Genomic DNA, 15,649 nt, shown 5'->3' on the forward strand with positions numbered 1-15,649 from the left:
CTTGTAATGTAACTTCTTTTCGGATGCAGACCGTCAACGCTGATCACTTATCGGTGATGACAATTATTTTATTTGAATTTCAACAAAATGTATATAACACTAACGTTTAAAAGATTAACACTACTTATTTCTACAACCATTAGCGATCCTGCCGCTTCCCTGGAAGCTGGCGAACACAAATCGCTATGAACACAAAACTCAGAGCACTCGGTGAATATTGTTGACGAGTGTGTAGGATAGAATACGCGGCTACACATGCGTTCTGGCAAGATGTGCGGCCTGTTCACTTGTCGCCACCTTTTGGCGCCTTCCGTCCACGGGCCCTTTTCCTGGAGCCTTCGGTGCCGCTGGTTTCTGTTCCTGCAGCAGAGAGAAAAACGAAACACAAACTTCAATACCTCGGTGTGCGCTCTCAGTGGACCCATTTTTCTTACCTTCTTCCGCAATCGGTGCCAACGCCCTCTGACTGCCTGCGTAACCGGCAATCGAGCGATCGGATTCATCGGAATCTTGCTCACTCGGGTCGTGTAGTTGTTGGGTGCTTCCAGTGGTGGATCCTGCCCTACCCCTGCTGCCCGCACGACTAGAGCGTGTCTCGATCGACGTTCGTCTCGCAGCTGGCACAGCACGGGCCGTGCGCGATCGTGTCGATCGTGCCGATGTTCCGCTCACGTTCGAAACGATCGACTCCGGCTCACTGTCATTACCGGTCACTGTCTCGTCCGGTTCGGTGGCACGCGAGCTAGTTCTTCTAGTTCGCACCGCACTGGTACTAGCCGATGATGCTATTTCCAATGATTTTTCCATCACCGCCAGCTGGTGGCGCGTGAGCCTACGGTTGGAGGAATAATCGGCCAACAGCGGAGTACCGCTTTGGCTTCGCTCGGATGATTCGAACTCGGGCTGGGACACCGTCGTCCCAGCTCGCAGTTTGCGGACCCGTGTGCTGCGCCGAGTGCTGCTGGCGGTCGAGCTGGCGAACGATCGCTCGGACGGCTCCGGTGGTTCCATGATCGAATCATCCGGACTGTTCGGAAGCGAAGAACGCTGTTCCGTGTCGACGGACGATTGCGATGGCCGGCGTACCATCTTCTGGGGCGTTCCATCGGTGCCAAACAACTCTTTCGCCATAGACGAAGCGCGGGTCGATCGACGCGGTGTAAGAGGCGCTTCCGGAGTGCCCGATACGTTGTCCATCGAAGAGTACCGACGATTGCGGGACAACGTAGGCGTGAGCGGAGTGTTGGAGGCTTCCACCATAACGGAAGAGGCCCGGACAGAGCGCCGTCTGGTGGGAGTGCTCGGTTCATCCTGCGCGGTGGCGGACTTCTCCATGGCAAGCATGAAGCGTGTCTTTACGTTTGGCCGCGGACTTGAAGTTGACGGGGTGCTCTGATCCTGTAGCGCCAACTCCTGATGTCTTGCCTTCGGGCCTGGCTTTGCCATAAGCTCTTGCTGTGTTTCTTTCAGTTCTTCACCCGCATCCGGTTGCTCACCGGCCTCTGTTTTGTCGTGCTCTTTAGAGGGCTCCTCTTCGTGCTGCCTCTGTTCGGAGTCACCGCCGGAAGTTTCGGCTTGAACCTCTGCTTGGGCACCACCGCCCTGGTCACCGGAAACAGGCAGTTCGATTTCCATCTCTTCGCTCTCATGGCTTTGCACTTTCGGCTCGCTGTCCGTACCGGCCTCTTCGAGAGATTGCCGAGTTTCCTCTGTAGTTCCCTCACTTGACGAGTGTGCCTCGGTTCCGTCGGTTTCTTTGCTGCTGTCATCTGAGGCTGCAGCTTTTTCGCGATCGTTATCATCACTCGCTGATTTGCTGACTGCTTCGGCCGCTCTCAACTGTGCGGCAAGCTCCTGCTGATCGGCAGAAAGGTTTAAGGCACGTGACTCTTCCGTCAGCAGCCCGTTCTCCTCACCCTTGCTGTTCTTGCGGCTCGAACCGTGCGCTTCGTCGGGCTTGACCGACAGATTAATGGCCGGTACTTCTAGCTCGTGCGCATTCTTCGGCTGGCCAAACTGATTTTCCTTTTCCTCGTGCGTTTGTGCCGGTGCCGTCACCGATGCCGTCGTTGTGGCACTCGGTGGTGACGAAGTGGCCGGCGTGACCGGAGCAGCCAGTCGAGCTTCCGAGAGCCCGCTCGTACTGGCGACACCGTCGTCCCACTGTTCACCAGCCACCGAGAAGTCACGGGCCGCCGTCGGAGCACTGAAAATGTAAACCGGATCCGAATCTTGCTGCTGAACGGAGAGATCTTCCACTTCTGGCGATTCCTCGGCACCGTCGACCGTGCGACGGATTGGTGGGCCGTCCGCAGCTTCCTGCTCGGTACGGTGCGTTGAAGAGGACGTAGTAGGAACTTGAATGTAATCCGTCGCTTGTCCGTCACCATCGTTCTGCTCCTCAACCAGCTCCACCTCATCGAACAGGGCCTGCGGAACAGACTCGGAGTAGAACTCTTCGTACCTTTGCATCTCTGAACCACTAGCCGGTTCATCTGCTGGGTCGACAAAAGGTTCCAGCACGGGCTGCTCGTCAGGCTGATCCTGCGGCCCAGACGAGCCGCTAGACGAAGAACCAGATGAACGGGACGGACTCGTGGCTTCATCACTTACATCAATAACCTCCAATACGCTATCGTCCGATGAAGCGGGGTCAATGCTATGACCTTTTTCATAAACTTTCGCGTCTCCATTGCCATCATCGTCATCATCTCCGTAATCATCATCATCTTCGTCTTCGCCTTGATCCGCATCATCATCTTCTTCCTCTCCATCACTATAATCATCGCCATCTTCAGCATATTCTGCATCAGTTTCCTCATCGACATCATCGAGCACTATTTCTGAAACACTACCGTCTTCTTCCTCATCCGATGAGTCGCTTGCGGGCAGCTCTAGCACCTCTGGTGAAGGCTCTTGATTATCGCTGCTTGGTGCCAAAACTTCGGACGAAGACGTTTCCATACATTCGTTGCTGAAACAAACAATAGAGAAACGGTCATATGCGCACCCCATGCTGCATGCGAAAGGTCAACTTACTCGACAACATTCTGATCTTCACCGCTGCGAATGGATTCCACATCGTTATCCAACAAAATGATCTCGTCTTCAATCTCCTCCTCAGTTTCGGCTGCATTCTCACTGGGTTGTTCCGGTTCTGCGAGATCAATCCGTTCTTCATGCGTTTCTTGTTCACGGATCGGGCTTTCCCCACTTTCCCGTGCCTCCTCCTCTTCCATCTCCAGCTCCATCGGTTCCTCGTCTTCCTCGCGCTGTTCATCGCCCTTGCTTGAATCGTCATCCTCCAGATGATCTTCGATGATGATCGCAATATTGTTCTCTCTACTTGCCTCATCGGCCTGCGCTGCCGTAGGGGTGTCCGAGCGCGATGCGTAGTGCAACGGCCGACGACGGGTCGGACCTCCGGCGTACAGGACCTGTTGCAAGCTACTGTTCTCCATCGTCACCTCGGGCGAGTAGAAATCATCGTTCGATACACCGGACAGATTGAGATCGGGGCGTTCGAGATGTGCTACCGTTGGTGTAGTTTCATCGCGCATTGCTACTGGCGTGGGGCTGGTGTTCGACGGCTTGTGACCTTCTGCAGGCGTACTATCTACGACGCCACCGGTGGGAAGCTCGAATCGCAAAACTTTCTCCTCCCCATCGTTGAGGTGCGCCGACGATGCACTCTGATCCGAATGGATTGCTTTGAGGATACCGTGTGGCGGCGTGTAGGAATTTTCGAAAACCGGCGAATCGGAACGATCGCCGGGACGAAGAAATTTACGCGAGACCGGTGGAGTTGTAAGGAAAATGCTTGGCGAATGGCTGGTGGATTTCGATGTACGATCACTCCCAGTGCCACTCGCAGCATCGATCGCGGTTGCCGTAAAGTTAAACTTTGGCTTCATGGGCTTAAACTCCGGTATCGTGGGGACGGGTACATCGAAATTTACATAACGCCGGCCACCAGTGCTCTCCGGGCCCAGACAACGTCTCTTCCGCGGAATACCCTGTCCGTCCTCTTCGTTGAACAGTGGGTTACGATGGTCTGTTCCGGCGAACTCTTCGAACGAAATATCACGCTGCCGGCGTTTGTTCATCGACGGATCCAGCCGCACGGGGTACGCTACGTTCCGGCTGCGAACCATCGGCCGACACTGGAACACACCCAGGCCCGGTTTCTCTAGAAAAGGGCGATCGTGTTGTAGCCCCGTCAGGGCGGCCGCTTCCTTTATGGCCACGATCGAACGGTGCATAACGCGCACCCTGAAATCGGCTCGGCTGCGTATCAAGGCCGAGCTGAGCGTATTTGCTGCCGCTGCTCTTTCTTCCCCGTCTCCATTGGGTGAGGTGGTGGGACTGGTGGGGAAACGTGGCTCGAGCTCCTTCGGCTCGGAGTACGTAAGGTATGCCAGCCGTTGACTGGTTGGATCGAGTGCTTTGTGATAGAGAGCCAAGATTTCTCGCTGCGTTTCCAACGACACGCTTCGCTTGCGGCTCAACCGATCGACCAGCTGGACTGCTTCGACAAACTCGAAGTTTTGCAGCAAATGTCCCAGCATCAGAACGTCACCCGCACCGGCCAGCGGACTTTCGTGAAGATACTCACGAAGCACCCGCTTCTCCTCGTCGGTGAGCGAAAACTCAAGCATCGTTTCCGGTTTACCCACTTGCATGATAGCTTCTACGAACCAGACGAGCTGCTGGCCGTCCGGTTGCGGCGTGCGGCGCTGCAAACTGAACGCCTCCGAGATGAGATTGTTTTGTACGAGCGTTAAGAGTTCGAGCCGGGGCGTCACCGGACAACCGGGGGCGCGGAGCACTTTTAGGGCTAGATGAGGGGCATCGAGACGCAGAAGCACCGAGACGATCAGTTCACGATGCCACTGGGGAAAGTCGACCGTGCTGGATAGGGGCGACAGGAACTCCTCGACGGTACACTTTAGAAAAACAAAACATACGCAAAAATATTAGTATGCGTAGAGCGTTTCCGTCTCGCCTTTCTTACCGCCATGTTTCCGTGGTCCAAGTGCCAGAATGCTTGCACACGCCGCATGACGCCGAGCTTAAGGTTGAAAACATTGGGGAACCTTTCTAATCGCTGCAATATGTTACGATACCTGCATGGTGATTGGAAAATAGTCATTAGAGGAAATCAAATAAAGGTACCCGAGCGTCCCGTAACGTACCGTCCATCACCTAGTACGGTAACAATATCCATAAATAGATACAAAAATAACGCAAGCTTTCGCTCCAGCGGTACCTCAGGAAGAAGCAGTATTCGCAGTGCTTTCTGAAGTGACTGCGGTGGGTAGAGGGGTATCGTCTCACCGTCTTGCGTGCCACCATCTAGCCACACCTTTCGAACCGCTGCCCTATCGAACTCTCGCTCCAGCAGGTTATCGATGAACAAAAACTCACAGGACGTTTCGTCCTCGTCTCCGTTTAGCATCCGCCGCTGTGAGCCGTAAAACTCCACCAACGTACGGTACGGATATGGAAGCAACGAAAAGTGTCCGAAGGAGTGACTGTTTGCCTCGTCCGACTCCTCGTCCGACGGTAATGACGAAGATTCCGGACCTTCCGGAAGAACGTAAATATACAGCAACCACTGCAAAACGCTCTGATACTCGGAAGCGGCACGGATCGAATCCGATTCTTTCGAAAGCCTTCCGAGAACTGTAATATGAAAAATAGTTTAACATTTTCGACCTATTCCGCCCTATTTGAACACCTACCATTTTCCGGTATGCACGGTAAACAGTCCGTCAGAATGGTACGGTACAGCTCCGAGAGTTGCTTCAGTTCCCGGGTACAATGTGCGATGGCATCCTGAGTCCGTGTATCGATCCGGCTTGTGGCCGCCTCCAGCAGCGGTGTCAGCATTCGATTACACACTCCCTTCAGTGTTTTCGATCGGTTCCATATCCAATCGGTGAGCGTCGACAGCGAAACACCCCGTTCGGGGTTGGCACCGAGATGGCTGCCATCGGCCCACAGATCGATACAGCTTTGCAGAAACGTGTTGCAATTGTACTCCAGTCCGAGCGACAGAACGAACTCTCGCACTTCACGCACATCATCATCCGGGGCCGGAAGTTGTTCGTAGAACTGGGGCACGAGTGCAGCACGGCACAGCATCTGATAGAGACCGGCCGGCTCGATGACCACGTTGGCGCCGTCCTGGTCGAGATATTGCAACAATTTGTTCTGCAACCCAACCCACCTGTGTTGGGTGCGTGCTAGGCCATGGAAACTGCTGATGTCTGTCAAAGGCACAGCAAGATTTTAAAGATTTACTAAATAGCAGTTACAATGAGTGACGGTGAAAATGTGGCCTTACCGAACGCCAGTGAGCTGGGATAGAAGTGTTCCTCCGGTCGTTGGATGGAACGGAACAGCACGAGCGACCGCTCGATTAGTTGAACGTGAAAACTCGGTTCCTGCAGCTGAAACACGACCATGTGCGTCAGATCCTGCTGCCAATCGCACTCGAACGGCATCTCCGCCTTGTACCACTGATTCAGGTCAAACACCAGTACAGTGGTCGTGTTATCTGAGCCCAACCAGCTCAGCACACTCAGCGTGATCGGTTCATCTTCCTGCGCGATCTTCTTTGCGATGGTTTGGACATTCAGCGGCAGACTGCCTGGATCGCTGCTCTTTAGCCTGAGGCGCTCGCTGGGCTGATAGTACTCGGTTGTCAGCCCTTCCGGACGATCCCTGTTCTGGTACATGAGCAAATACAGCACAGCGAACGCCCCTTCAGCATGGGCGTAGAAGACCCACACGTACAGGCATGGCTTCGGATCGTCGCTGGGCTCGATGAAATTCATTGCCAGCGCGGAACAACCGAGTTTCGGAGCATCGATTCGATGGACGACGGAAAGTGTCGGTAGATCGTAGAGCAGCACCGTTCCATCTTCGAAACCCACCATGAACAGTTTCAGAGAAACAATCTGCAGCATACATTCGATCGCACCTTGCACCTCTTGGAGCAACTGTAATCCGACGTACAACCCTCGATCGCGAACCTGTTGCAGTCGATGGACCACCTTCTCCAGATCGGAGCGAAACAACTCGATGTGACACTGCCGTTTCGCCTCGTGGTGCATTGGGATCAGCGTGCTGGACGCTGTGTCGTGCCCTACCAAACGCAAGCATCCATCCACCAGCAGCACCTTTCCGTCTTCCGTCCCCAGTGCCAAACAACAGCTAAAGTGACCCAGCGCACCAACGTCCTCGAGCCGGTTGTCGATCCATCGTACCGTCTTCACGCTCTCCTGTATGTCGATACGGCCCAGCTCGCGACACCGATGGAGCGACAGGAAAACGATCTGACACTGGTCCAAGCCCAACCGCAGTGCCACGGCAAGAACGGTCGGACGGCTAAAGAACACTTCCTCAACGCACTCGATCGTGCACGTTTTGGGTTTGCTGCAAAATGAAACACAACCGCACCTAGATTCGAAACCGATTTCAGCAAACCGCCAGCTTCACTCACCTGCCGTAGCCGACGAAGTTGTGGGAAATAACCTTAAAGCCGGGATTTATGTTAAACACCTCCAGCACGGCTCCGCGCGCATACCACGCGAGCCCGTTTCGCTCCAAAATGCCACTATTATCTGAACAAAGGAATAAGGCACGTAAGTAAGACGAATAATCCATACTCCAACCCTAACGAACCTTCCTCGGTGGGGAAGCTACCAGCAACACCGGCTTCCCGCGAGTACCGTACGGTATCGACCAGCTCGAGGCAAATGTTGTCGGAAGTCATTTTGTGCCACACGCAGCAAACGCTCTTTGGCCGACGGGGAATCTGATACGATAAACGATCCGCACGCAGAACATATAAACGAAACGGTTTATTGTTGCACAAAATGAAACTTTATCGTAGGTTTAGATGCCGTTTTTTTTGCAGTTGTTCCCGCCGCTTCTTCTTCTTGTTCCTTCTTTTTCTTCTTCTTCTTCCTGCTTCTTCTGTCAAACGACCATCAAGATCAAGATGTATAGTAGTTTAGGTAGTTTAACACCATCATCTATACATCAAGGTGCATAGATGCGATGGCGGCCTTTTTTAAACCGTCCGTTGCTTTTTTTATCGTTCCGTATCTTTTATGCTTCGGATAGAAATAATCGGCAATTATTTTAATCTCAATGGCATGAATGTATTTATCTTTACGTCGTGGGCCCCAAGGTTTAACTGTGTTGCGGAATCAATTTGCTAAGAATCGTTATGCCACCAATTCAGTGGATGGTGATGAAGATTTGGTCGACGGTCTGAAAATATTGCGTGTTAATAAAACAGTGGTATTTTCAATGCCCAACAAGAGCGTGCTTTTACCTTCTACGCTTGAGGCAACAGAAAATAACGATTTTTTATTGTCACGAGTGGTTCGGGAATTTTCAGCAACATTCCAAGCTGGTAGCTTTTCCGGGGGCTCGACTTCGACAGATCGGTTCGCGGTGTCTTTGCACTGAAGCACGATTCTTCCGCTGGTAACATTTCTGCAGAGTTGTTCAAGAAAAAACTGCTTCCGCTGTTCGTCTCCTGGTTGACCTGAGTACACAACATCATTCATGTACTGCTGCAAAAAGTCGTGCACATTTCGAATTGCATGCCCATTCATTAGGTGAACTGGAGAGGCGTCGTTGTCGGATTTGTTCGTCTGTTTCACGATTGGTGCAGCTTCAAACGCACCAGCCGTGACTTGGTGGTGTGGCATAGAGTTTTTAAGTTTATGTTCTTGCGCTCTGATCGGTTGAGTTGTTGCACTGCTGGGCTGAGTTACGAGTTTGAGGGGCATTTCGGTAGTACTCCTGGTTTTTCTACTTTTTGGAACATCTGTAAAGTCAAACGTCGAATCATTGCCTGCATCGGCCGTATTAGCGTCACTTGCGTTTGGCTGACTATTAACTGATTGCACCAAAGCATTTTGTAGCGCAAGCAACAAACGACGTTTAGCATTTTTCCGATAATAAGCTGGGTAAGGACTGATTAAACTTCGCAATATCTCGTATCGATAGGGATCGTCGTAGAGGGATTTGCACAAGGCACACCGTTCCTCTATTTCCATCACTACTTCGTCCAGCTCAGAAATTAGACGATCTCTCCGCCGTTCCGGAGACTTCGTGGTTATTAGACCACAGGCCATCAATCGGTGGCGCAATACTTCCGCAACCGATGCTTTGCTGCGAAGACGCAATACTGACTCGTCACTGCTATCTTCCGTAGAGTAATGCACACTAAAATTGACCATAAGGGATGAATACTTCAAAATCGTTCAAAAGGTTCCAAACACACCCGTATCGATCCAATCCCGAGTACTTTGGATGCAGGTCCGAGGTTTGCCTTTTTGTTTTTACGGGGCCAGACCTAAACGCTCCTCTGCCGAGACCCATGGCGGTTCTCTTGAAGAATGCAAAACGAGCGCACGTTGGAGAAATGAGACAAAGTGCCACTACGGTAAGATTTAACACGTTCATTCTGGCGAACTTACACGGATCTTCTAAGTAATGAATCATGATGAGATCTATTTATAACCTTCTCTCCCACCGCTGCATTACCGGTACACGATAAAATTCAAAATAACCAATTTGGAGAACGTGATGTTCGATAAACAAACCAGTGGCCACATCTTTGGAGTCGGTGGTTCCAATGCCATCAATACCGCCCCGTAGTGGCGGAAAATACTGTAAGTATCTTATTTTGCTGCATGGGCCTCGGGCCCCTCTTCGTTTGGGTGTGTGTACAAAAGACTTCAACGAACGGCAAGCGATGAGCCTTTTAAAGCACGCATGGAACCCACACTACAAAATTGTGTACTGATCAAGGGGGCCACTCTGATGATCGACGACCCAATGAAGTCACAACACCAGACAACCGAAGCCGCCGTACCTCTGTGGGAGGGAAAGGAACGGCAACAAGCACCCGTGAGCATGAAACATAAAGGTGGGGCACGATCCCCAGCTCGATGGGTGGCACTGGAGGACGGACGTTGTTGATGGTTTACATCATTTTCAGCAACGCATACGGAGACAATCGCCATTGGAGACATAACAGTAGCCAGACAAGAACGTAGAAACATAAGCGAAACCGTACAAACACCACAAAGCTGCCTTCCATGGCCAACACTGCACAAGGTTGAATGCTATGAGTAAGTTCACTCGATAGGTTTCAGTTGGCACGTAGAGTATTCGCGTTCGTGTGGACAAGAAGTTGTGACCAATGTTGTTACACGTAAAATAGTGACCACCCATGGGCTGGCCTAGCCTTTAGCGAAAGCGATCGTCGATCAAAAGGGCATTAGCATCGAAAGTGTGTTGGTAAAAAGGCGTGAATCGATCGTGATCGTGGTGGAAGTGTGATTAGCTTAACCGTTAGCCAGAGGAAATTAAGAATAAAACGAAGAACGAAGCATACCGCTGTGAATCTGCGTACACGGTAGCTGAGCATAGCATTGCGCACGATCGTTCGCTCAATGACACCACGGTTGGGCTGCGTCGAAAGTATAAATCACGCCCAGGTCAGCCGCCGCCAGCCGCGTCATGCCACGGAAGTTGCTCAAATTTCTCATCCTCTTCGACAACACGTCGCTGCTGTACTTCCCGGGCCAGTTCCTGTCTGGGCGGGTCTTGCTTGAGCTGCAAGACGACACACCGGTATTGGGTAAGTAGTTGGCATCGTACTCTCTCGTGCGCGTTCTTGGGCGATCTCGAACACTTCCTGCGGAAACTTTCAGCCTAGTTATGACCTCGCTCGTAATCAACGTTTATGTTTTACCAAACTTCATTATTGTGTAATCAAGGAGTGCTGTACCTCACAAATGGGCCACTGATGATCGACCCAGTGCACCCAATCGTGAACAGTAGTGTGCGTTTCGATTAATGCTGTAAGCCATTTATCGTCGGGAGTGAACTGTGTTCGTTTGGTTATGAGGTACTTAACTGTTTCGTTCGCCATGGGCAGAGGCGATGTGGACGAAACGAAACCAGGATTAATATTATTCTGAAGGTCACTTCACTGCTACAAACGCTATAAAATGTTGAAGGACGTTTTACATACGGACTACTTCTGGTTAACGGAAAGGAACATTGCCATACATTTCGAATGCGTAACATTCAATGCTAAAGCATAAACTTGTACTAGTTTCCGATTGCTTATATTGGTTGTTTGTATATTGTTCCAAATTCCAACCTATTCTGTTCGGTTTTGATTTTTTCCGTTTCTCACTTTCAAACCTAAGTTAACGAAAATTTAGAGAACGAAATAATCAATGAGTTTGTAAAATTAAGAAATTAACACGCCAACCTATTCGATGCGATGACATCAGCCGCATTTGGGCCAAGGGATCATCGCTGCAAACGAGTAACACTGACCACCACCGACTCGCGCACGCATGCTGCTGCAAGAGATCATTGCGCAAAATAGTGATGCGATCAATCATCATCGTTTACCGCTTCCTTTTATAGGACTTCATTTTCATGTCGTCGGTGAATGCGTCGTTCGGGTCCGATCGACGCGCCACGAGCGATCGTACGACAAGGAGAACTATATCGACTTTCGCATGCGCCTGCTGGGCGATTCGGACAACCAGGGACCAACGGTGCTGTCGCCCGGCATACACAGCTTCCCTTTCAAGCTGGGCCTACCGGTGGACCTCCCATCGACCTTCCTGGGCCGGTACGGATGGGTTCAGTACTACTGCAAGGCCGGTCTGCGCGAACCGTCCGGCTTGATACACAAGAATCACCAAGTTTTCATTGTGATGAATCCGATCGACCTTAACCTCGAGCAACCATATCTGGCGGTACGTACGCATTCAGCCAAACTTCGCACTGCAACAAACTGCGATTCGTTTCTGTCCCTACTTTCCCTAACCACACGGATTTTGAATACTGCAGGATCCTTTTAAATGTAATATTGAACACAATCTCGGCATGGCTTGCGTTGGAGGAGGAATCGTAAAGTGCAAGATCTTTCTCGATCGCGGAGGGTACGTGCCCGGTGAGTCGATTATTATTACAGCAACCGTTACGAACGCCAGCAGTGTTACGATCAAATCCACTAAAGCCGCTCTCACAGAGGTTTGTAATGTGCAGCACTACGAATAATGGCCACACTAGGTGTCCCATGTTAAAAATTTTCTTATTTCGCTTTTACAGACGATACAATACTTTGCCCGCGATAAGATCATGCATACGGAAAAGCGGGAATTGGCGGTGATAGCACGGGGCAAGATCAGAGCCGGCCACAGAGACGAGTGGCAGAATGAGCCCCTCTATGTTCCGCCGCTACCGCCGACAAATCTGCGCGGATGCCATTTGATACGGATTCAGTACGACGTTTGTGTAAGCATGCCCAAGGAGACATAACGAAGAGAGCCATAAGCAATGTGCTGATTTTCTTTTCTCTATCCACCCGCTCCCCGTACAGTTCCTAATCGAACCTAAATCGTTGGAAAAGCAGATCAAACTGCAGCTACCCATCACGCTCGGTACGTACCCGTTTAAAACGGCCGACGGAGACGATACGAACGAGTGGGCCGAAACCATCTATAAACCGGAAACGCACTATCCATCGACTTTGCCCATATTCCGGCCATGGTTGCACGAGAAGAATGATCAAAAGTAGTGTTCAATGTCGCACTCGCAGGGGATCAGGAGCACGAGTAATGGCCGATTGACGGTGCCATAAATGAAATGCTTAGCAAATAACTTAGACGAAAGTGAAAAGAATGCATTAGACAATTTCGGGCAACTTCCGTATACTCTATCCCGACGAACAATCTAGCAAAACACCACCATCAAACGCTACTGTGGAGAGATAATGCTAAGAAAAGAGTACATAGAGTATAGCGATAGTATTTAAATAGTTTTCGTTTTTCATTTCAAAACATATAGTTATTGTTAACAAAGAAAAACTCGGAGCGTCAACAGGGCAAACCGGTAGCATTCTTTTATCGTGTGATAACTCGTATGCCAGAGCTAGGAAAACATAGTTACGAGGCTTGCAACTCGGTTATCTTTGCAATCAACATTGCCTTCGTTCTCAGTTTTGAAACTTCACCGACACCTTGTTTCTGAAGGAATTCTTTCAATGTCGCCACCGTCAAGCTGGATGCCTGCGAATTAGAGGATGGAAAAGTGAAATAAAGTCTAGCAGTTATATTAATCAAAAGTACGCTGTACCTTTCCTTGCGAGACCATTTCAACTAATTCTGCATCACTAAGAGGAGTACGATCCACGCGCGAAGCCTTTGCTTTCGATGCGCTTTCCTCGTTGTCTGCAAGTCGGCTGCGTTTCGGAGCGCTCGTGGGGTCCTGGAAAAAAATATCATGGCATTTTGCTCGGTTTTTACTAACTTTAAAACACGAGGGACAAAATAGAAACATACTTCGCTGAACAAATTCTTAATCTCGTCTACGAATGGGTCCAGCTTGCTGTCGATCGTTTCGTAATCTGGGTGGGTTGAGTCGAAGAATTCAGCCTTTTCCATATCAAACACCAACGATTCAATGTTGGAGTATAGACTTTGTGATGCCGGATTTTCGAAATAAACCGGATTGTACTTGAACCTAATCTTTTTTATCACCTTCTTGAACACATCGATTTGGCTGTCTGTAATTGTGGGACACTTTGCTTTATCCAAGTAAGGTGTATTTCGTATGTCATCTGGAAAAAAAAGTAGAATAAATGATAAAAAAAGGTACTGTTTCTTGCTGCAGTTGCGATATGCTCACCAGCAAATGGAACAAACTCAACCCGGAATCCCGAATAACGGCGTGGTAAGCCATTTTCATCAAAGGCTTGTTCCTGCGGTACTAATGCAACAAGTCTGAGAAAAGATGAAACGACAGAAACCACCAACCATGTATCGATCATATGTTTGCGGCGCATAATTGTAATTATGATTTATGTTTACTTTGGCGATTGCTTCCTCCGCATGGTCAAAGTGCAGTAGGCGGCTTGACCCTTCTCGAGGCATTTTTCATAAAGCGCACGCAGCAATAAGGTTGATCCCGTGATGTGCGTCTCGTTTGGGTACAGAAACATGCTGCAGCGGACATGGTTGGTGATAATCACGGTGGACACAGGTTTAAAACCGAGCAGCCGTATGCCAGGAGTGAGGATCTGTTTCATCATTATTAGTTCATCCGGCTTGAAAGATACCATTTCTCCTCCTATTCGAATGGATTTTCTGAAAAATAGATAATAAAATGAGAGGATTTGATAATGTGAACCTGTTTTAATCGCCTATCCTACCTCTGTTCACCGGGTAAAAGAGTTTTAGACGTTTCCTCTTCTCGCTCTTCACAATATCCGCTAGCAACATGAACACGTTTCGAAATTATCACCTCGTTGGTGGAACGTAAAAGTTTCACTTTTTTCGGGAACCGTGGTGTTCTGGGTTAGGAGATAAACGTTATACAAATTATCTGCTTTCCCAGGAACGAAAATGTATGAAATATCGAAGAAGTGCCCACTTACCTTGACAAAGAGTACACATTTACCGAAAGTGCAACATCCTCCGAGAGGTACCATTTAAGGTGCGCCAGCGAACGCTTCTTAAAATCTTTAGTTAGTATTCGTTGCAGAAGCTGTTCTTTGCTTTGTTGGTAAACGGGAGGAATGAAGTCATTCTCATCCGCTCCTTGAACTGAGCAGAGAAGTTCTTTATAAAACTTTCCGCAATCGAACGATTCAACCATCGGTACCAGAACAACGGATATATCCTTCTGCAGTAGATCCCTTGCCTTTGTCAACGTTTGTTGATGTTCAAGACTATTGTTTGTGTGCGGATGGTCGTTCATTGTGAACAGAAATATCGTGGATTGCTCGAGTTTGTAGCCACAGTGCGAGAACATACGAGAACACATCCAAAACACATTCGCCAGACTGGCTTCCTTCGAGTGGCCGTATTTGTTATCAAAATCTAAAAAATCATCCGATTTGAGCATACTCCGTACCTTCCGAATCATCTCGATGGAAACCGTAGTGAGATGGAGGAAAATGGCACTATGGCGTGGCGCAATAATTCCCGAGTGCTGATCAATATCGTCATCCGGTGCCGGATTTTGCATGGTGTTGTAGAAAACCAATGCTACCAAATCTTTCTCACGGGCAGTTACCTTGTTACGCATAATGGACTCGACAATGTCCAGAGCTTCTCTAAACTTTTCACTATCGTTAAACATCTTATCATCGCAATCGATCGCCAAAATCAATCCGGAACGTCCGGTAAAGGCGCTGTCATCGAACTCATCTTCACTATCGTCGGACTGGTTATCACGAAACGCGTTTTCGCTCATCTTGTGATCAAGTATTGATAAACTATGAACGGTATCAATGGAGTGCGAACCCTTTGAAAGGGAACCCTTTGTTTTGGACTTTTTGTTGAATGTTTTCAAGAAATTTCATGAGCGTGATCACAAAAGCCGGGAATTCAACTGTCAAATATCGGACAGTGGTTTGTTTATCTTTTTGCGTCGATTACAATAAAAATTCATTGATCTAGAAAACGAAAAATCAAATCAATTGGTAAGTCAGGAATTTTAAAATTTCATTTTTGAAGAACAAAAAATGGTACGGTTTTTTGATTAAAACTGAAAGAATCAGATAAAATGTATTATTTTGGGCACT

The 15,649-nt window shown here is 49.4% G+C and overlaps 4 protein-coding genes across 4 annotated transcripts; 1 reads left to right on the forward strand and 3 right to left on the reverse strand.

The window, feature by feature from the left end:
* Positions 1-246: 246 nt before the first annotated feature.
* LOC128270085 (protein ELYS) lies at positions 247-7,783 on the reverse strand. Its single transcript, XM_053007491.1, has 9 exons — positions 7,693-7,783; positions 7,511-7,631; positions 6,350-7,443; positions 5,745-6,272; positions 5,196-5,685; positions 5,015-5,126; positions 3,040-4,946; positions 435-2,974; positions 247-360 (listed from the first exon to the last, which is right to left on the reverse strand). Exons 1-9 carry the CDS (start codon positions 7,781-7,783, stop codon positions 284-286), a joined length of 6,960 nt encoding a protein of 2,319 aa, XP_052863451.1. The 3' UTR covers positions 247-283.
* A 700-nt stretch (positions 7,784-8,483) lies between these two features.
* LOC128270087 (uncharacterized) lies at positions 8,484-9,492 on the reverse strand (the record flags this gene model as incomplete). The annotated part of the gene is made up of 2 exons (XM_053007492.1): positions 9,311-9,492; positions 8,484-9,252 (listed from the first exon to the last, which is right to left on the reverse strand). Coding segments are annotated over exons 1-2 (951 nt in total), but the record flags the coding sequence as incomplete, so codon positions are not given.
* Positions 9,493-10,177: 685 nt separating this feature from the next.
* On the forward strand, positions 10,178-13,163 carry LOC128275369 (arrestin domain-containing protein 4). The gene is made up of 5 exons (XM_053013847.1): positions 10,178-10,675; positions 11,479-11,816; positions 11,911-12,093; positions 12,172-12,357; positions 12,443-13,163. The coding sequence occupies exons 1-5, from the start codon at positions 10,555-10,557 to the stop codon at positions 12,638-12,640; spliced, it is 1,026 nt and encodes a 341-aa protein (XP_052869807.1). The 5' UTR covers positions 10,178-10,554; the 3' UTR covers positions 12,641-13,163.
* On the reverse strand, positions 12,874-15,328 carry LOC128275368 (X-ray repair cross-complementing protein 5). Its single transcript, XM_053013846.1, has 7 exons — positions 14,498-15,328; positions 14,273-14,413; positions 13,932-14,207; positions 13,750-13,844; positions 13,404-13,681; positions 13,198-13,329; positions 12,874-13,130 (listed from the first exon to the last, which is right to left on the reverse strand). The coding sequence occupies exons 1-7, from the start codon at positions 15,316-15,318 to the stop codon at positions 13,008-13,010; spliced, it is 1,866 nt and encodes a 621-aa protein (XP_052869806.1). The 5' UTR covers positions 15,319-15,328; the 3' UTR covers positions 12,874-13,007.
* Positions 15,329-15,649: the final 321 nt, after the last annotated feature.

This window comes from Anopheles cruzii, chromosome 3 (genome assembly GCF_943734635.1).
Source record: "Anopheles cruzii chromosome 3, idAnoCruzAS_RS32_06, whole genome shotgun sequence".
Classification (NCBI taxonomy): Eukaryota; Metazoa; Arthropoda; class Insecta; order Diptera; family Culicidae; genus Anopheles; species Anopheles cruzii.

Bases quoted from the DNA above. Each gene is read 5' to 3' on its own strand.
- LOC128275369 (XM_053013847.1), top strand. From the start codon at position 10,555: ATGCCACGGAAGTTGCTCAAATTTCTCATCCTCTTCGACAACACGTCG. The intron at 12,094-12,171 runs GTTTGTAATGTG...TCGCTTTTACAG, and splicing joins CTAAAGCCGCTCTCACAGAG to ACGATACAATACTTTGCCCG. The intron at 12,358-12,442 runs GTAAGCATGCCC...CTCCCCGTACAG, and splicing joins GGATTCAGTACGACGTTTGT to TTCCTAATCGAACCTAAATC.
- LOC128270085 (XM_053007491.1), bottom strand. From the start codon at position 7,783: ATGACTTCCGACAACATTTGCCTCGAGCTGGTCGATACCGTACGGTAC. The intron at 7,632-7,692 runs GTTCGTTAGGGT...TCCTTTGTTCAG, and splicing joins TAGCTTCCCCACCGAGGAAG to ATAATAGTGGCATTTTGGAG. The intron at 4,947-5,014 runs GTAAGAAAGGCG...GTTTTTCTAAAG, and splicing joins TGGACCACGGAAACATGGCG to TGTACCGTCGAGGAGTTCCT.
- LOC128275368 (XM_053013846.1), bottom strand. From the start codon at position 15,318: ATGAGCGAAAACGCGTTTCGTGATAACCAGTCCGACGATAGTGAAGAT. The intron at 14,208-14,272 runs GTAGGATAGGCG...TCTATTTTTCAG, and splicing joins CTTTTACCCGGTGAACAGAG to AAAATCCATTCGAATAGGAG. The intron at 13,330-13,403 runs GTATGTTTCTAT...ATTTTTTTCCAG, and splicing joins TTAAGAATTTGTTCAGCGAA to GACCCCACGAGCGCTCCGAA.